The 21,529-nt window shown below is 37.3% G+C and overlaps 1 protein-coding gene across 1 annotated transcript in view; it reads right to left on the bottom strand.

Annotated features, from left to right (window-relative positions):
* Nucleotides 1–3,844: 3,844 nt before the first annotated feature.
* Nucleotides 3,845–21,529, bottom strand: part of SLC9A3 (solute carrier family 9, subfamily A (NHE3, cation proton antiporter 3), member 3) — a 54,231-nt gene continuing 36,546 nt past the window's right edge. The window contains exons 5-16 of the mRNA XM_009324490.1: nucleotides 21,407–21,529; nucleotides 20,303–20,523; nucleotides 18,126–18,328; nucleotides 17,214–17,303; nucleotides 15,261–15,331; nucleotides 12,813–12,942; nucleotides 8,629–8,744; nucleotides 8,059–8,188; nucleotides 7,350–7,526; nucleotides 6,699–6,774; nucleotides 4,898–5,011; nucleotides 3,845–4,092 (exon numbers count right to left, since the gene is read on the bottom strand). The exon at nucleotides 21,407–21,529 is cut by the window's right edge and continues 58 nt beyond it. Of these exons, the coding sequence (XP_009322765.1) occupies nucleotides 3,845–4,092; nucleotides 4,898–5,011; nucleotides 6,699–6,774; nucleotides 7,350–7,526; nucleotides 8,059–8,188; nucleotides 8,629–8,744; nucleotides 12,813–12,942; nucleotides 15,261–15,331; nucleotides 17,214–17,303; nucleotides 18,126–18,328; nucleotides 20,303–20,523; nucleotides 21,407–21,529 (1,699 nt within the window). The remainder of the gene's footprint in view (nucleotides 4,093–4,897; nucleotides 5,012–6,698; nucleotides 6,775–7,349; nucleotides 7,527–8,058; nucleotides 8,189–8,628; nucleotides 8,745–12,812; nucleotides 12,943–15,260; nucleotides 15,332–17,213; nucleotides 17,304–18,125; nucleotides 18,329–20,302; nucleotides 20,524–21,406) is intronic.

Genomic DNA, 21,529 nt, shown 5'->3' with positions numbered 1-21,529 from the left:
ATGAAGGTAAAGGAAGGTCTTCCTAGAGTCCTTGATTAAGTTTCAAGATGCCAGGACTTTCCTCTCCCTGGAAAGTTTTCCACCAGAGTCAATATCCCACAATTACTCAGTAACACAAATATTCAAAAGCGGGAAAATATTTTTCTTTAGCTTGCACTTATAAAAGGCACTGATCCATTTCAATCTGAGTAGATTTAGCAGGCAAGAGTCTAACCATTGGCTTCTCCTACATTAATTTCATACATGATAAATATTGAATTCCATTCAATACAGCAGCAAATGCAGCCTGTTTCTTTAAATGTATTTATGGCATAATGGCATCATAAATCATTTCCATGTAAAAACCAACAAGGATTTACCATTTGAAAAGATTCTTGGTTTAGCCTTCCAAAAATAATATTGATTTTTTGTAACAGTCTACATGAAAAAATAACAAGGAAGCATATTTCCCCTTCACTATGCACCCTTTCATTATGAACAAGAACTTAAAAATATAAGTGCAGCAGAAAAGCTCCAGTGTTTCTGATATCATGGGACCCCACTCCCTTTCCATCTGAAACCATTCTAGAGCAGATCCCATGAACCAATAGGTTGCTCTCTATTTTTACAGAAGCCCTTTGTTCAAGTTATTCTCTCTCATCTTCTTTCAAGTAAGTCCTGGCTCACAACTGTGTTTCCTCTTGTTCCAAAGAATGTGGAGGGACATGGCAAGATGCTGGAAGAGATGCTAGCTTCTGAAGCTTAGGGTGTTGCAGAGGTTTTGGCCTGTGAAAAGAACGTCGGCTTTGTACACGTCTGGCTGCAGCAGATCTGTAATTTCCTTGTACATCAAGCAACATTTTCTTCTCTTGGGGCTCCTTCACATAAGAGTCTTCCAGCCCTTCAAACATAAGTAGAGAATTGTCTTCCTGTGAATTCTCTGACTTGTAGCTAACTTCAGAACAATAACCTGAGTTTACTGTCTCTTTGTTATTCGTATCTGTACCTGCTTCCCAGAAGAGATCAGGTACATTTGGGTCACAAGAAGCTATATACTCAGAGACAGTAGAAAGAGATATATTGCCTCTGTTTTCCAGTGAAGAATAGTTTTGTGTCCAAGGCATTTGAAGACAAGATGGGAAGAAGTGGAGGGGAGTCACTGAAACACTTTGGTTTTGGTTTAGCTGGTCATCTGAAGAGGAGTATTCTGTCATTTCAACATCATGGTCCATATCACCTAGAGAGCACAATTAAATAGAAACATTTGTAAGACACACTTTATATACTAGTATGCTGGCTCTTGGGCTTTGCTTTTGGCTATTTTTATGAAAGTCTTACGAAAATGAATGGTTTAAGATGGCTTTTTTTTTGCTGGGGGACTGTACCCTGTCCCAATTCCTGTCTTGGACAGCCTAAAGTGAGCTTATTAAATGTCTTATCCTTGTTGAGTATCAGGCAAAACTTAGTTCAGTGTTTGTGATGAACAGCTGCCTGTTTCAGATATTTAGGAGATGGAGCCATCATCTGGTCATTAAGGTGTATCTTTATCTGGAAACATTTAGTCCTGATGCTCAGCAAGGAAATCTTTCAGAAACTTTTGAAAGAAATTGTGCTCTTTCAATCAAGTAGCAAAGAGTATTACCAGGGCGTCAATTTCTTATTGACCGGAGCCTATGATCAGTTTGCTGTACATTTTAGACTATGTAAAGAAACTTCACATTTCCACCCTTGGCTTCCAGTTTACATTGGTTTTTAAAACCTTTTATTTGAAATTTCAGTACCATTCTCCTATTAGGAGAGTTTTGTTAAGGAGATAATCCAGAGGATTGTTTCAGAGAGTAATCAAGATCTAAGCTTATTAGCTTGGGAAATCTAACTTCCAAAAAAACTCCTTAAGAAACACAGCAGTCAAAACCCAGTGATTTTGATATCCCAAAGATGCCTGCACAAAAGCTTATAAATACCAGTTCCTAATAATAAAGTAATAAACAAGTAATAAGAAAGTAATAAATATAAAAATAAATAAATAAGGAAAAGAACAAAGGTTAGAAAGAAAATGTTCAGCAAGTCATATGCCAATATTTTATGACAATGTTCTCAGTGGGAAAAAAAAAAAGTGAAGAGAATTTCAATGTAGATAAGCGTCAAGGAAAAGTTTTCCTTTTGGAATGCTGCTCATTGTTCAAGTTTTTAATCAGGATATTGGAATTTAATTCACAGTTCTTTAATCCAGTGTTTATTTTAAAACATTGTTTAAAAAATAATCAAAGATGCATTAATAAGGAACTGAGTACTAGAACCAACCACAGACATACAGGCCACTCCAGTAGAGAAAATTATGTGCTTCCTGTAATTACACTTGAACTAGCACATCTTCTGCAGGGAGAGAAGCCAGAACAGAAGAAAAATGAAACTTCCTTTTCTGTTTCTTTTCAAAAGGTTATGAAGTTCTTCTCAAATCAAAATTACCAGCATTCACTGTTATCCTGAGGTCTTTGTCTGAACAAAGTTTCATCAACTAACTACAGAAGTACTTTCAACTGACCACATTCCTTTATTTGTTGATGCACAGAGGACACTAGGTCATACAATCCACAAAAGTGAATTCATGATGAAACTGACTATTGTATTTCATTGCATAATCCCCACAGTGCCCTATGTTCTATTCAATTATGATGTCTGAACTGTGACCTGACCCACCTCATTTACAGCATGGACTGTGTTCATAGTAGAAGTGACGGCTGCTTTTTATGGTGTGGAAAATTTCCACAAAGTGAGAATTAAAGGGCAACTGGGATATTCATTTAAACCCAGAGGCAATTTAATTTTAAGCCTCTCATACATTAGAAGCAACAAGTTATTTACTGCATGAGAAGGCTAAGCATTTCTCTGGTTTCAAAATAAGGTATGGATTAAGATAAACTCCCAGTTTAAGGATAAAGCTCTAACCAAAACTGGAATTCTGTTTTTCCACAGTCTGGCTGTTGTGTAATTATCTCTACCTGTGCAAGAGAACTCTGATGCATTCTAGTAAACATGCTTCATTTTAAAACCCTTTCTTAAGTAATGTAATGATGACATCAGCAGTGTCATTGAGTACTTGTATTGTAGCAGTGGGACCGTTTTCCCTTCCTGGGCACTGGATAAATAACCTGGACAAATGTTCAGAACTGACTCAAGGCTTCTTAGCAATCGAGTCAAAAATCACATTCTAATCATGCTAAGAATGAGACCAGATCATTGCTGGTCTAGCCCTGCTGTTCCTATTGTACATCCAAATGCAATAGAGTCCAATGGATTAAATGAGTCATCTGACCTCTTATGGGCAAACTATATCCTTTGGCATCAGCAACTGGCTTGTCTTTCTGGGGCTTCAGACTACTTTGCTTGCATCTGCAGACAGTAGTGACAATGTTACTTGAAAAGGCCAATCACTGTTTAAGGGGGTTGAATCAGAATTACCTGATTCCTGTTAGGGAATTCAGGTACAAATTTTATCATCTAGAACTGACTAACCAAGAAACCTGGAGCCTCTTGAAAATGGGTGCACAATATTCTGGTATTCGGAATACTATTTTCTTGGCATTTAAAGTATTCAAGCCAAAACAAGAGTAGGACCCTTATCTGCTGTAAAAATAGCAAGGCACTGGATCCCAAATAGTTGGACAGCTCTTCTGCAGAAGGAAAATAGAAAGATGTTTTGTTATTCAAGCTGGAGGAAAATAGATGTTTAGTTGTACAAAGACATCAGGAAAGAAAGACATGCTCGGGGAGAAGAAAAATCAGAAAAGTAAGTTTACTTGTCAATAGTCAGAGTTGATAGAAAGGCTGATTAAAAATAAAGGTGATAATATCTTTTAAAATATTACATATGTGTTGATTCTGGGAGAAAAGATCTGGGTCGGTCCTCTGGGCCGTCTGCTAGCAGGAAGGAATCTATTGATTTATTGCTGAGCCGGAATGGAGTGAGCCGTCTGAAGTTGTTTGGAGAATATGGGATCTGCACTCGGGCCCTTTGTGATGGTACCACAGTATCTTCACTAGATAACCATGGTGAGAACTTCATGTAGATGCTTTGATCATCATCAGCTGAAAATACTGGGTTATCAATTCCTAAAAAAAGTTCATGAGTGACAAATACAATTAATCAAAATAATTTCTCAAACGTAGAATTTGTCATGGAACAGTGAAAAGGCTGTATCCACATGTCTGCCAAAAGAGTACAGACACAAGTATTTTTCTTCACATGCACCATGTTACATATGAAGCATACGGTGGCATGCTGAAAATTCAAACACAAAAGTGCTAAAGAGCACTACTAAATTTTAAAACTTTATAAATCAGATATCATATCGTATAATTTCTGTTATATATAGTGATACACTTTCAGTCTGATATTTTTGAGCCTTTCAGGGCTGGAAATCAAGTCCAATGAATGGTCCAGGAATGCTGAAAATCTGCCCTTTTCAGTGACCTCTATGAGCCTGTAAGGATCTGAGGGAGTTGTGAATTTAAGAGGAGAAATCCTGCCTGACAGAAGCAGCATGAAGTTTATTACAACAAAGTGCTTCAAATGCAAGTAGAAGACAGTTCCAAAGGACTAGTATTGGCTGGTCTTGTGAGGTAGGACAACTCTAAAATAACATTTTCTGTTGCTAGAAATAATTAGTGGTTTTAGGTCTGGTTTAGGCAATCATGCTCACAACTTCTATCAGTAGCAAATTTGATGCTCTCCATCTGCTCCAAAGATATCCAAAACTTGTTATCTGTTAACACTAACATTAAGGAAATATATTTTCTAATAGAAACATCAAATCAAACCAAAACAGAAAATACAGGCTAAATCAGCACCATTTCTAGTATTTTTTTTAACATTTGGGGAAAAAAAACCACCTCTGTAGGTAATTAATGTTTTTACCAGTAGGAGTATCTGTGAAATTTTGCTTCGTCACATTAGCCAGGAAATCAACTCCTTTGCCTAGATGCAAAGTTTCATAATCATTATTTTCTTCTGATTCAGAAAACTCCAAATCTGGAAAAAAAAGAAAGTCCAATTTGATTAGAGATTTGTATCAGTTCTGATAGAAAATGTTATTTCATGCTGGTTTGATGCTGGCATAGTTATCAAAGATACATCTTTAACAAGGATCTAGATAAGGGCAAAATTTAATCAACAGCTGTAGCACTGAAATGCGAATGTGAATATATATAGAGTTTGCAGCTTAGATACTAATTACATCAAGAAACTCAACACAGGTTTCCGGCTTGCATTATTATCTGGTGCTATGATAGAGATTTCACACTCTGGTTAGCTTTTGGCTAACAGAATTGTCTGCTTTCCGGGGACTGAAACAAACCAACCTATGACATGGCACCACTGCCGCAGCTGTGTTTTGTGTCCTAAATGCTCACATGTTGACAAATGTTGTCCCATTACAATGATCAGTCACTGCATTTTCATCATTTGACAGAGGTCAGCATTAGTAACCTGACTGATTTCAGACCTGGTGAGGTCATTGCTACTTCTACTGCAGTAGAATCAGTTTTACAACAGCTGCTAAACCACTTGTTAAGACTGTCTTCCAATGAAACTTTTTTTTTTAGGTAGAGGATGACATCTATACGCAGCATTCTTTAACAAGACAGCATTGAATGACCTACTTATAAGTAATCAGAAAGCTTTTCCCATGGAAAAAATTCTAGAATATTACACTTATTCAGCCAGCCTGTATTGCCCCTGTCAGTCAAAGAAAAATAATGCTCAGAAAATGATTCATAGAACATACATAAAGAAAAATCTCTTTGCTTGGAGCTATTGAGAAAAAATGAATCCCTCTCTACTTTACTTCAATTCTCTTTGAGATCAAGGGGTTGCATGCATAAACAGAGGAAAGAACACAAATAAGAGTTAGTTCAGTGGCTTTTAAACCATGTTTCAGTTTTTAAGTGACACGTATTATTTTATAATTACATAACAAACATATTAGTGTCCATCACATCTTGCTATGACTGACATCAATGCCAAAAGATGGCTAAAACATGAAATGAAAGAATTTGGGGCTTTACATGCAAAACCAACTTTTGCTAGGGATGCTCCCTAGGCCAGTCAGCTTCAGATTACACTTTCAAGGCTGACCTGTGTGTTAGATTTGTGCAGGAAGGGTGAATCAGTGGCCTCTGACTATGTGTTCCTTTCAAAGCTACACTCTCCTTGAGTTCTAACGTGCTTGCTTAGTGTCAACTCTGATTCAGATGCTTCCAAACAAATAGACCTTAACTCAGATCAGAATGTCATCTCAGCTACTGAATTTTATATGGCATGGTGTGCTGGGCAGACATATCCTGCTATGATGAAAAAGAAAAATGCTAGCAAAAGTTGCTCTGTGCAGCTTATCCAAAAGGAAGCTGAAAGTTCATCTACGTTGTAGCCACAGCATTTTTTTTTTTCAAAATTTAAATCTGATATTTTAAAAATGTGAGTAAAAAGGCCAATTAAAATTTGGTTTGTCATCCAGCTGCCTAGAAAAACAACTTCTAAATCATCAAGACACTGCATTTAACCATGGAGCAGATCCCCACTCTGAGTTCTGAATTATGACTAGAAGTCCCTTTTTAATACCAGCTTCACTGTTGCATATCACAAAATTTTTCAGTGATGCTTTACTGACAATGTAGCTGGTAAAATGCAGTTAATGAAACTGGTCTAAGAGTCTTTTTACCTTTTTCCTTCAAAGTAAAGTCTTGTACTGGATTTTCTGAAGGTATTTTTCCATTTGGTATAACACTGCTGTTTCGCTGAAAGAAAACAAATGAAGTTACCAAAAACACTACCATCATCAGATAGCAATGGCAGTGACATCCTTTCAATGCATGAGTTCAGCTGCATAACCCTGAAATCTGTTGTAATCTTTGCTTGAGACTCAGTATGGATGTCATTAGTTTCCCCCTACACTTGTACTCACTACAGGAAAAGAAAGGAACTTTGGCTCTTTGTATGCTGTACGTTCCTTCTTTGTTTCATGCACATTTTGTGGAACACTCTATGGTAGAGTGCTACCCTGCTACATCTACCCTGCAATATCTTCCCACAGTGTTGTAGCATGGCTCAAGGTCTATTGTTTTTCAAGTGATCAAAAATCTCTCACCCAGAAGAAGGGTCTCAAAGCATAGAGAAAAGCAGCATGTTAGAAGATGACCCTTGAGTTATCTCATAGTTTAATCTCTTCTTACTTAGGCCCTTTAAGTTTGTGAAGTTCTACAGGACAGAGATAAATGCAGGACATAGGACCCTTCAGAGTCCTCCCTGCCCTCCCCACCCCTTAGTTTGTATAATAGGTGGCTACATCTGGGTCCTTGTGAAAGTATTTTACCCTTTTTTGGCCCCGGTCTCGCTTGTGGATTTTATTGAGCTTCTTGGAATGGTTTATTCCTAGTTTGGTACTCTTGAAAGATTCTAAGCGCTTCCTCATTGTCCTATGGAAAATCTCCTTGTCTTGTTTCTCATCTTCACTGTGCATGATCTCATGTCGACTGTACAGGTGTTTGTGCTGTGACCAGGAAGGGAAGACAATACTCATTTATTTAGAAATACAGCTGGAAGCCCTGAATCAATGCATTCAATCAGTGTCATGCAAATGTAAACAACGCCATAGAAAAGAATGAAACAAAGACTAGTCTGAAGGCATTAATGAAACTCCTATTTTTCTTTCTCTTTCTTCACCATGAAACAGGTATAAGTCCAAGAATTTTAAGTACGTAAGAGTGACTGTCATTCAAAGTAAGCCTCTCCCTATAAGTGTCTGAATCACTTCAGTTGATACACTCCATTTAATCCTGCTTCAGAACCTATATTAGACCCAGTTCTGCATTCCACTGGCTGCAGTGAAATCAAAGCCATTAGTTCTGTTAAAGAGGCATGTTCATAAATGAGAAAGAATATAGACAAAGAGCCTATCTTCCTCAAGGGTGCAGATTTTGCAGATGCGTTCTTTCCTTTTGAGTTTTGCTCCCGAGTTTTCGTTCCTAATGTCTCCTAGTTTTAGATTGGAAAACAGTCCAATGCTAGCCTTCTGCTCTCACCTCCTGCCTGGGTTTATACAGGTACTGTTGTAGGGTGTGATGAGCGACTGTGTCTTCTGTGTCCCGGATACTTTTCCTCCTCTGTTCTAAAGCTTGCATGTCAAGGCAAACTGGTCCAGCTTTTTCTCTCCTGAAGAAGAATACAATATACAAACAGCAGTTTTAAAAATCAGTAATTGCTGAAGAGGAAGAAAAAACAGGAAAATGTGGAACGAGAGGGAGAAATGAAGATGAAGCCTAAAAAAAAAGGAAAGGTCAAAATCAACTAAATGAAAATGAGTGAGCAAGTACCTGATGGGAGCAGCTGGTGAACAAAAGGCACATGAAACAACTCTAATGTGGATATCTGCTTCATCTTACCAGCTTTTGTTTGTGTGTAAAATGCAACAATATAACTGTATGTATACTCATTTTATGTGGGAGAAAATATTAATTGAACTTCAAAAAAGTAGTGAATGAAGCCCCTGTAATTTGCATTTTTCAACATTTATAACACTATTTCTATTTCCTCACATATAACGTAAAAAACCCCACAGAAAAAACACACCACAATCAGACCATGTTACTTACAGTAAATAAGAGACAGAACTTTCCACAGTACTTGGGCGTGGGGTGCTGAAATCCACATTTACCATGTTGTCTGTACTTGGAGAACGTATAAATGCCAAGGAACCTCTACGTTCACCCTGACCACAGAAAGAAACAAGACATATTATAGCTGTAAACACCTAGGGCAAAATGTGTATCAGAAAATGCGGATAATTTGTGAGGCTGCTGTATGCAAATGGCACAAGAAGCAGGGGAGAAGTTATATTTAGGTAATGAATACAAACAATTTTTTTGGTTTTATGGTTTCTTTACATTGAGTGACATTATCCCAATGAACAAAGCTAGGAGAAAAACTATCCCACTCTTGTAAATTGATTTTGAGGAGGTGAGTGATTTCTTAGGCTTCAATCTGTTTGCAAATTATATCCTTGCACTTTTGCAGTGTAACCCTTTTCTCTTCACAGACCCTTTCAGGGACAGACCTTTAACTTTGTACTACATTGCAAACCAAGTACATAGGGATATCTATGCAGACTTTTATGACTCAACACATCACTGCACTAGCAGTAGTGTTTTCAAAGATACAACACTAACTTTTCTGTTCTCTACCAGACAGGAAGCAGCAAAAGTTAAGTGGTGGTAGAAGTCTACAAGCCTATCTGAAAGAGGTATGGCATGAAGAGATGAGATACTGAAGAGATGACATTTGCTTTCAGTTCTAAAACTAGTGTCACAGAAGTGAATTGCTGGAAAAGCTCACATTCATGTCTTCACAGTTTTCCCTACTGCTTGCATAATCTCTTGTTTAGGTGAAAGGTAGCTGTTGAGTGACATCATGGTTACATAGGCTGAACCCATCTGTGGTTTTGAATCACAGCAGAGAGAAATCACATAGCAGGTCTCTACATTTCAAACTGTAATAAAGAATACACCAAGAAAAAACATCTCCCTTGCAGAATATTGAAAGAGATAACAAATGTTTTCTTTTACTGTGGCACCCCACATACATGTTACAGTACTGTGTGTTGGATCAGATCAGTGGTATTAAGAAGTACACTCTGGCCTCTGTAGGCAGAAAACTTAAAAGAAAAAAAAGTAAATTCTGGGTCAGCATCATCCCATCCATTTTCTTAAGTGCATCTGACTTTCTTTTCAAATCAAGTTTAATGTTTCATACATACATCATACCATATCATCAGTGGAGGAATTTTAGCCAGAAGAAGTTATGAACTGTAAGTATTTTAAGTTGCTTCTATTCACTTGCTCTGGATTATTTTCATTTTGCCTGGCTTAGGCTCTCCCCTCTCAACTGTAAGGAATTTATTTAGGTTCAGACTGAATTCTCTCAAGCTCTTGTTTATTGTACAGATGCAGCATAACAGCAGAGCTGAAAAAAAAAAAATTTTTATAAAGTAGTTTTTAAACTCCTCAGTTTCTTGCAAGTGAGAAGAGAGTGAGTAGCTGGGGGAGGCAGATCTTTACTCCTCCTGGAAGAAATGGCTTCAATCTCAATGTCAGCTTGTAATTCACAGATATTTAGCTCAAAGATATATTTCAGAAGTCAAGGAAAAGTTGTTAAAGCAGTGTATCACTGAAGCAAATATTAACGTGAGAAAGGGGGAATGAATTTAGGATTCAAAACTCATGACTAATCAGGCATATTAACATAACTAATTTCCACTGGAAGAAACCACGTTGCAAATCTTTTGTAGAACCTGGAGAACTTTTAATTTCTTTGTGTATTATTATCAGATCAGTAGACATTTGCCAATAGAATTTGTCTGCAAGACACAATATACACAAATAGTATTTGGACAAGGGTAACAAAAGTCAGTTTCCTTGTGTTATAAAGGATGTTATTTGCAGATGACACCAAGCTGAGTGGTGCAGTCGACACACCAGAGGGATGGGATGCCATCCAGAGGGACCTGGACAAGCTCGAGAAGTGGGCCCGTGTGAACCTCATGAGGTTCAACAAGGCCAAGTGCAAGGTCCTGCACCTAGGTCGGGGCAACCCTCAGTATTAGTACAGGCTGGGGGATGAAGGGATTGGGAGCAGCGCTGCCGAGAAGGACTTGGGGGTACTGGTGGATGAAAAGCTGGACATGAGCCAGCAATGTGCACTCACAGCCCAGAAAGCCAACCGTATCCTGGGCTGCATCAAAAGAAGCGTGGCCAGCAGGTCGAGGGAGGTGATTCTGCCCCTCTACTCTGCTCTGGGGAGACCCCACCTGGAGGACTGCGTCCAGCTCTGGAGTCCTCAGCATAAGAAAGACACGGACCTGTTGGAGTGGGTCCAGAAGAGGGCCACGAAAATGATCAGGGTGATGGAACACCTCTCCTATGAAGAAAGGCTGAGAGAGTTGGGCTTGTTCAGCCTATCAGCCTAGAGGCTTCGAGGAGACCTTATTGCAGCCTATCAGTACTTCAAGGGGGCTTATAAAAAAAGATGGTGGCAAACTTTTTAGCAGGGCCTGTTGCGACAGGACAAGGAGGAATGGCTTTAAACTAAAGGGGGGTAGATATAGACTAGATATAAGGAAGAAATTTTTTACGCTGAGGGTGGTGAAGCACTGGCACAGGTTGCCCAGAGAGGCGGTGGATGCCCCATCCCTGGAAACATTCAAGGTCAGGTTGGACAGGGCTCTGAGCAACCTGATCTAGTTGAAGGTGTCCCTGCCCACGGCGGGGGGGTTGGACTAGATGACATTTAGAGGTCCTTTCCAACACAAACTATTCTATGATTCTATGATTCTATGAACTGTACTAAGGTATAATAAAAAAGGTAACTCTCCTAAAAAAAAAAAAAATCTAACTTAATCTAACATTACTATATGGGATTCAAGACATTATTGGGTATAGATTCTGGGGCTAAATCTGCATGGCTTAGTGATCTAGAGAGCCATTTGCATCCATTAAAGAGAAAAAAATACTGTAATGAATCTACTGAATAGATTCAGCAGTGAATCTGAACATAAGTCTTATGCTCCTCAACATCAAAGTCATTGTCTAACTATCTTCAGGTGTGACCCAGAAAGCACCACAAGAAAGAAAGTTAGTTCTTGAGCTCAAATGGTCTGAAAACCGAATGCGTAATTTGCAGAATCTCAAAAGGAAGTATTTGCTTATCTTGTGAACCACTCGTCATTTTTCACACTAACATCATTTCTGAATCTCATCTTATTTTCTGAATTTGATCTTTGAAATTACATGTTTCACTGGAAGAAGTCTGCCTGGCTCATTTTCAGAAAAAGAAAAGAGATTATTATTAACAGTAGTATCAGTTGTAGTAATAGTGTTTATTTTGATTAAAGAAATTAACTGGTATATCACCTAGCTGTGAAAATTAGTTCACTTGGAGATTACAGGCATAGATAGATTATCACTTCAAAGATCACTGTTTAAAATAGTCCATTTAAAACCATCCTCTACACTGTATGAATACTGCACATTTGTGGTGATTTGAACTAAGGTGGCCAGTTTCATACTGAAGAAGATCAGGAATTCTTACACATTCTGTTAACATTGCTTCAGTCTGGGAATGGAATTCCTGAATTTTCATTCTGTAACTTTAAAAATTTCTCCTGTTGCAAGTCTTAAGTTTCTCTAACTTCACAATTCTGTGATTGCATTTGATATCTGTAATATATCACTTTAACCTTAATTTTTGAAGTCTGGGTGTTACGATTCCATTGAATTAAATTTACCCTTCCCAATTTTTATTTTACTGTGGTCTGGCAGAATGAGATTATAGCAATCCATTGCTTTGGTCATATATCCACACCATTTGGAAGTGAGCATCTTCAAATCAGATTTGTCATCACATAGAACCACTGTTCTGCAGGAGCCAGACTCTGTTGACACATTTAGAAAGACAGTAGTTCACCTGATCCCTTTGGAATTACAGTATTTTTTCATGCAATGAATGTAGAAACAAAGTTATTCTGTAAAATCCAACAGAAAAGTACACTGACATAAGTACAATATACTCATACTTGAGGATCAGGCATAATATTGAGAACTACAGCCACTCAAACAGGTGATATTGAGACTCAAAACACATTTAGAAAAAAATAGAAGAGCAGCGATGAAAATAGTTTTCTTTTAGACATCTCCTGCGATATATCAACTTTAGGTTATATCATAAATTAAAAAAAAACAAACACAAATGATGTTATAATATGTCAACAAGTGTTCATAAGTACCTCAGCCACATAGCTAATTGCATCCTTCAAGTTGAGTTCATGGAAAACATTAAGGATCTGGTCTCTTGATTTTTGAGCAGACCTTCTCATCAGTACTTTACTGAGGCATTTCCTATCAAAATTGGACCACCTGATAATTTAAACAAACTGTGTTAATGACAACAAGCAATTTTAGTTTCACAGCATTTTTAGTTTGGCATAAATATTTCTGTGAGCTAAGCACTTTAAAAGAAATGGTGAACATAGCAATGTGAGGGATTTGTGTTTTGAAGCTTTTCAATTAGCATGTAAAGAAAGTTAAGGAAAAGCCTGTTACAGAGTTATGCAGCTGTCACAAAGCATTTAATAGGTTCACTTACCAAACACTACTACAACAGCAAGAGTGCTATGATTATAGTATCCCATTTCAGAGTCGCTAGGACATTTTATACTCTGGGAGATCATGCTACTTTTTTTTTCCACTTCTGATTATGCATTGTTGTATTTAATAGCTTCATTCTAAAAGTTTAATTTTCTTTCCTCCTTTGGAAGGGAATCTGCTTTTCCCCAGCTGTATTGTAGGACAGCCAGCCTAGAAAATCAGTTCACTACTGTGCCCTTCCAAATGCACTTACAGACGGCCTTATTCATGCCATTGATGTACTCTGGGGGATAGAAGTGATGTGTATTTTCTGTGATTTACACTTCCAAGCTTGTCTGGTAGTAGGACATCTGCTATTTCATATTTAGGCTCCAGAAGATAAAGGCTGCTTTACTTTCATCTGCCTTCCTCAAGATTTTCTCTAAAGGGCATGAGGCATCTTTGGAGACTACTATTCAAAGTGATCCTATCCATCTTGCTCAATGGCTATTTTGTGTTTATGACTTTTTATTCAGATTGTTGAAACCTTTTTGTTGTTAAACATTATTCACAGAATTGATAACTATTCCTCTTCTCTAGCCAGAACATATGACAAGCAGTCTCTAATTCAGGCTGCCACACCTGAGCACATCAGTGAGGAAGCTAGTGGCTGCCATTTCCTTTAGGAAGCAGCACTTTCATGTACATATAGTCCAAAAGAAGCAGACTTAAGATGGTCTCATTCAAAACACATTAGTCATCAAACCACACACTCTACCATGAATCTACCTTAAGCTACTCCTTCTCTTGTTACTCAGGGAGATTATTTTCTGACATCTAAGAAGTCAAACTCTAATTTGCCACTTATAAAATATTTAGCTCCATCTTCAAGACAGTATTTCAAAACTGGGCATGTATTCCCCTGTATTATAGCCTGCTGAAATTAATTCCCAAAAAGTAAAATAAAAATTTAGACCAAAAGAAAGAGGATGTTCTATTTGGAATGGCTCATGAAAATTCTTCCCTGCATAAATGAACAGAGAGCAAAAGGAAATAAGCAAGACTGTCCCTATAACTGGGTACAGACAGGTGAGCAATTCTGCTTGAGCTCAGATACAATCTAGCTCCAGTCTAAGAGTTGTATAGTTATATGAGCACAGTGCTCAACCTAAGCTAATATACTCAGCTTCTCAGCAAGGGTTAGGGGAGTGCTCTGCAGAAAACTAATACAACCACATGGCTTTTGTATTGCAATTGACATGTTGAGTCAGCAGGACATTAGCAGGTCAGAACTGTGACTGTCTGCACCTATGAAATGACCTAACTCCAGGGAGAGAACTGCCTAACCTTAAATAACACTGTTAAAGATAATGTTAAAGGCATTAAAGATTTAATGTCCTTTTTTTCCACATTTATGCATATAAATTATGGAACTCTGCCTATCACAATGATAACTCTTCACGTGTACTTTAAAGAAAATGGTGTCTGTATCTTTCAGCTGGGTAACTTTGCTTCTCTCAAAATGAATCAACTGTAAACAGAGGGTGATGAATCAACTATAAACAGAAGGGGATGAAAATGACCCATAATTTTCATTATTGGTTTCAAACTAATAGGCTTAAACTACAAACTAATAGGCTTAAACTATCCGAGTCATTTCAAAGCACTCTCTGCCATCACTTTCAGAGGTGTTGAACGCATCCTTTGTAGAAATAGTATAAACAACTAGCACAGTCGTAGTTTAGTTTTTTTAGTGCCTCCACACACAAATAATGTTCATGAAATGGAGTATTACAGAGAAGGACCAACATTAACATTTTATGTTAAATCTTGTGCAAATGGCCAGTTCTCAAATCTTGAGAGAAGCTGATCCCTGGATGTGAACTGAGGCATTTGCAAAGGCCTAATCTGGACCGAAAAGATTTCTGTTGTAGGGGACAAAAATAAACTATTTTCACATTTGTTATATTTCCAATATTTGCGGTATATAACCTTTTAAACTATATTTGACATCCTTGCTGTCCCTAAACTCACAGGATTAAAAAGTCATAAATTACAGTTAAGATTTCCTAGCAGTATTTCAGCATTCCAAGTTAGTTACTACTTACTTGTCTCTCAGATAATTATGTCCTATTTGTCCAGAAATGTCTTCTATAGCAGAAAGAATGTGATCAAAGGCCTAGGAAAGTGAAAGTGGAATTAATATCTTCACAGAAATAAAAGGCATAATTAGAAAATAGCTCAATTTATGTCAGGTTAGACCACGTGACTATGCAGAATAATTTTATTGCTGCTAAGCAGATTTTTTTTCCCATTTACAGAAATACTAACTACTACATGCTTTTCTTCAAAGGTCCTGAGCTTTCTAACCAGTTCTTTACAAATTCACTAATTATTCTTGAATTACAAGGGTCTCAGCAAAAAGGTACTTAACCCTCCATTTTAACGTTCAATTTTGAGACTTTTTATCAACTCATTTTACCATCTCCATTTCTGCCCTATGAAGTACATCATTCCAAGTTACAATGCTACCATTAGTGTCAGTGATTAAATCAGTTGAAAAATTTTCGTAGTGTTTCTTTTTAGATGTTTCAGGCATCCATACTTCCCTCAGAGTAGAAGTAGGCACCATTCTCTTGATATCTAGGGCAAAATCCCATGCTGGGTATATTAGATGGCTGATAGAAATCCTGAGGTTTATAACTCTTGATTCAAACCAAGGCAGCTGCAGGTAGAATTTGGTCTTTTTCTGTATGTGGTTGTTAACATTTTACTCTGAACATTGGCGTGATTACTGCAGCATGCTAGGTTTAGAACAACATGGGTGATATGGATTATTCCTGAATATAATATTAATTACTGCCTCAGGAGATACCTGACATGGAAGTGGAGAAAATGATACTATAAATAAGTTGCTCCCTCCTACTCCCTGCGAACAGACAGTGCTCCCTCTCTCTGAAGGCTGCAATTTATACAGCACTGTGCCTCCTGAGACAGTGTCTGCTAGAATATTCTAGGAAGTGCTGAATCAGTATGTACAACTTGACAAACTGTTAGGATTAACATTACTGCTTGGCCTGCACTACTAACTGACATGTAAAGGTATATCCCATAAATGTAGACAGACTGTATTTTTTCACCTCGGGGAAGAATACTGATTTTCAAATAGTGAAATATTTGAACGGAAATGGAAACTTGAATTGCTGGATAACAAAAGCATAATGTATTTATTCAGTAGTCTGTAAAAGAATTCCTCAGAAACAAACCCTGTCCATCACTAAGTTGTTAATTCACTTCAGATGACCTCCAAAATGAAAACAGACAAGATTAGAAGCTCATACAAGGATGTGTTAAAATACTCAATGCAGGATAAATATGAAAAGTTTATGAATTAAAGAAGGCCATGAAAGATGTCTTATAGTCTTGCATCCTTTAGCCTGTATTTTTATTGAAAATGTATGTTTTCTTTTACTGAATAAAAACTTTAGAATGTTGTGTGAAAGTGAATTGGAAGAGATTATGTTTCAAAATCTTTTAAAAGGTTAAAGAAATGCAGGCACACAGCATTCACACTGAATTAAAACTATTAGCATTAATCTGGAATTTCAGTATATAATTAACATCTGCACTGGGCAGCAGACTACCTTTCTATGTAATATGCAAGCTACAAAGCCTGCTTTCATATCTTTTCCATAAATAAACAATATTTAAGATGGAAAAATAAACTTAATTCCACATGCTTTGCCCTAGTGATCTTCAATCAAACGTCCTTCTCTTTTAGATAAAGAAGCATATTCCAGCCGTGCTGTTTCGCCAGTACTGTCAGCACCACTGAATTCTCAAGTGAAAGACCAGAACCTTCAGCTGAGTATCCCTTCACAGGACTCAACCCAAAGACAACTTACACCCTACAGATAACTTTTGAAATGTTTGAAGGATTTTGCACTTGAAATTTGATTCTCCCCTCCCTTCCAAAAAGAAATTTTCTCTAATATTTTTTTCTATTAAGGCACTCTATAAAAATCGAAAAGATACCATAGTTTTGTTTAAAAATATCTTACTCTGCCATGAAGTTTCTCATTCAGTTTTGGCTCTCTGTGTTCAGTTTTCTTCACTTTGAGCCACTGTACCAAAGGCTTGATAGTCAGTCCCTAAGGATTGAAACATGATAATAAATACTTAGGAATTATCTTAGACTTTCCTCCAGCTGGTTATTGTTAAATAGAAATAGAGTGTTTTTGTATGTTATATGGTGGTTCTCATACTTCCTCAGTTGATCTCTGTCCCCTTTAGAAAATAAAATAATGCAGTACCCTCAGCTCCTGTTACAAAGGTTTGAAAAGACACCAACCAGTGGAAAAATATATCTTCTATAAGAAAAATATGGTAGTGGAAGAGTTAAAGTGTTTCCTATACCATTGAATGTGGTGTTTTCTGCACATACCAGGAGATTGTGACCACAATTAAACTTTCTGTAATAAATTTGAGAAAAAATTCCAAGCTGGTATATACTGACATATCTCCATTTAAATTAATGTTGTTTTTTTCATCCAGAAAGTGCTATTTTGTTTGGATGCTAGATATTTTCTTGTCCCACTGCTTACTGTTATATTTTAAAACAAGGACTTAGGCTCAGGTAGATCAGCTTAATGACTGTATTTGCCTATAAAAAGGACTGTTCCCTATAGTTATTCACATGAGGTGAAGGATGTTTAATCAGATACTAACCTGAGCACTATTAATACCAAGCAGCTAAGACTGAACATTTTTTAGCACAGAGGAAATTATGTTTTGTCCCTTGTGGTGCCACGTGAAAACATAAAATAGGATCTTTGTTACTAAAATTACAAATTCAATTATGCTTTCAGTTCAGTGAAACAATATGCAACCTTCAGCTGAGAACAGCTTTAAGCATTCGGTACTTTTGGGGACTCCTTCTCCTTGCAAGAAGCATGCTTAAGAAGTTGAATTACCTGGAAAATAACAGTAAAAAACACAACAATGATAGTTGTGCTGACAAACAGGTCTTTCTCTTTCACTTTCTCCGAATCCAGAAGTACAACCAGAGCAAAAGCAACTGCTCCACGTAGTCCACCATATGACATCACCACCTGGTCTATTATCTCCAACTGGACCATTCTGTAGTGGTTAAGAATCCATGTCTGTAAAACTACACCTATAAAAAACAAATGCCAGCATGTCTAGAAATACCCTTATAAAATGTCAATATCCCAACCATGTGTAACAGAAACAGTACCACCAGTCTGTTTTCATAACAAATTCCCTACATCACCTACTTCTCCCTCTGTACTGCTACACTGCCAAGGAGGGCAGGTCCATTTGGTACCTTCCGCTTTATGTTTAGCCAAAGGAATTAGATGAAGATTCTTCTGTAGGCCAGCAGTTCTTCTGGGAGTGCTGCCCTCTGGCATAGGCACTATGGGTGCTGCTATGTGCTGACCTTTGAAATTCACAGTTGAGAAAGAATAGAATTTTTAGCACCATAGTCAGTGATATGCACAGGATCTTTTAACAGAAGGAGAAACAGGTTGAGACAGTGTTGATTTAGGAAGTAAGTAAGTGTGGTACTCTTTACAAATCACTGAAAATGACATTTATGTCATTGGCTTATGGAGGTTGTGTAGTTATGCTAACACTGTCTTCAGGCCTACAGATGAGATGCTGCCTGTTGTAGGAGACCTGAATCACAACGCCTCCCAGAGCTCCCACCATGCAGAAGGAAAACAACTTCACCACTCCTGAGAGTGGCACAGCATCTGTGTCCCACTGCAGCAGGCCAGGATTGTTAACCAGTACAAAAGAGATATTTCTCTTTTTAGAGAACTTTAAACTTGTTCTAAGGTGAAGAGTGTCTTGTGTGTATCACTGTAAGCAAGGCCTCTGATGGAGGGGACCTTGAAAATTAATTCATGCCACCAATCTGACTCCTCCAAGGGTATGAAAGCTGCAATTACATAAGGCCCAATATCATCAGGTCTTTAGTAATTTATCAATGTCTAAGCTCAATTACTTTAAGGGATGCATATTGTTATTGCTGAATATTTACTATTTAATTATTGATCACACTTATTATGGGATTGTTAACCACTCATTCCAGGAATACAAGTGACATAGTCAAGATACTGAAAACTTGTTTAAACACCTCACACACATCAGCAGTTACTGAGAGGTGGCTAAATGAACAATGTTTACAGACTATTTAGAAAGGAGGACATGGGGCTAGGCCCTTCATTCAGCCCAGGAATCTCTAGACAGAATAAGAATAGAGAGTCTAGGAAAACTGCCAGCTAGATATATGCATTACGATTTATTTGAATTTAATTCAAGACAAACAGGCAAATAAACCATTTAATTTATTCCCAGATGTAAGTACATACACCAAGCCGCTATATGTGTTACTCTCTAGAAGTACTTCATGCTATGCCTTTTTTGCTTTTTTACCCCCTTTGCTCTTTCACAGAACAGTGATTAAATAGTAGAACTATATAGTTGGGCAAATTGTCATTGGTATTTTGAAATGTTTGCAAATTTATATAAGCCCAGTAAATTGACAGTAAGTAATCCCTACCTGCCACAGTCTTATTTTTTACCAGTTTTTCACCAGTCCCTGAGAATTATTTCTTAAGCCAGAGAACCTGTGGTGTAATTATATATGGTCTTACATCACTTTGTGCCTCAAACCTGAAGTCAACCATAAAATTAGCTCAAGACAATCTCTTTATTACCAAATTGAAAGAGATGAAGGAAAGAGATGACTGACAGGACTCACATCTTTGTTAGGCTGCAAATTAAAGAACAAAGTCCATTTCTCTGGGAGATTTTGCCAATACTATGTGCGGGGTCCACAAAGGTTAGCCACTGGGTGATTCATGTTAACTGCTGGGCTAGTCGTATCCTCACACATCAGCAAAAGTGAAATCCTACTATATTTTCAGCATATGATGAAGCTTACCGTAGAGATCTACCCTCCTAACCCAAAACCAACCATGAATTCAACTAAAATAAATGGAATATTTTAAAAGGAACAAGTCTAGAACTCCAAATTCTTTTTTTTTTTTTCTTTTTTCAAAAGAATATGTTATTGCATCAACAATACAATGCAAGGACAGGAAGAAGATCATCCCCTTACCAATAACTCTATACACTGAGATGAAGACCAGAGTCAACAGAATAAAAGCTGTATTCCAAGTCCAGATCTTTGGATTTACAGCTGAAATTCCCAGGAACATGAAGATAATAGTTTCTGCTCCACTGGCCATCATTTTCATGGTATATCTTACAGTTGTAGAAGATTGTTCAGATATGTTAGCCTTGACATATTTCTGACAGCAGATGCCACAGAAAGTTATCCTAGAAAAAAAAAATAGCAATTGTTCAGAAAATATTTGTTGTAACATTTAATATTATTTCCATCTATCTGTCACATAGTGATAAAAACCCACCATTAATTCCTAAGAAAAAATACACTCAGGAGCCATTGTGGAGTTTAATCTAGGTAAAAAGCATATCTCAAACACTCATCCTGAGGTGACCCCAAGAGGTCTGAAGACAGCATTTCATTAGATCGTAACAGACCTTAATTCTCTTCAGATTATCATACTGCTTTACATGCAAAATTTTGTATCTTGTTTACATCAGACATAATCTTAAACTAATGATCTGTTTGCAGTAAGATTTTCGGACCTTTAATATACTCACTGTAGGATCTACAAACATGACAAGCAAAACTGAGAAGAAAGGTATGCAAGGAATCAATGGATACTAAAAGAAGAAAGACCACAGAGGTACTCAAGCCAAAACAGGCAAGATTTAGGCAAATTTTAGCAGGCCAGTCAAGACAGTGAGAGCAGCAAATAATGGACATTCACATAATGCCTTAGAAAAAATATTGTTTTAATTAGGATTTTTTTTAAAGATGTCAGTATAGATGGACAACTGTTAGTTATTGAAGTATTATTAATCACAAAGAGGAAAGAGTAAAGTCTGTATTTTGCAAAGGAATTTCTCATGTTGCACAGCAGATACTGGAAAACTTGCATTCCTTTTCAAGGCTGAATGACAGTATTTGCAAACTATAATCTGCTGCAGTGTGAAGGTAGTAATATTCAGCATAAGCTTCATGAGTGTCATATTCTATAGCTGTCCTATGTAATTTAGGTCTTTCTTTTCAATGTTTTTAAAAACGATATTCCCGTCTGAGCCCCTTCATGGGCAGTAATAAAAAGAAACTTACGCAAGGATAGCAGAAAGAGAAAGCATCTCTGCTGTGAGGTAGGACAGGTAGGAAATGATAAACACAAATCCAGGTTCAATGATTCTCACGTGCTTGGTGAAACGACTGACCAATGACAGCAGG

This window comes from Pygoscelis adeliae, unplaced genomic scaffold, assembly GCF_000699105.1.
Source record: "Pygoscelis adeliae isolate BGI_AS28 unplaced genomic scaffold, ASM69910v1 Scaffold95, whole genome shotgun sequence".
Lineage (NCBI taxonomy): Eukaryota > Metazoa > Chordata > Aves > Sphenisciformes > Spheniscidae > Pygoscelis > Pygoscelis adeliae.
The sequence above is the reverse complement of the archived record's forward strand: the minus strand, read 5'-3'. Positions and strand labels throughout refer to the sequence as shown.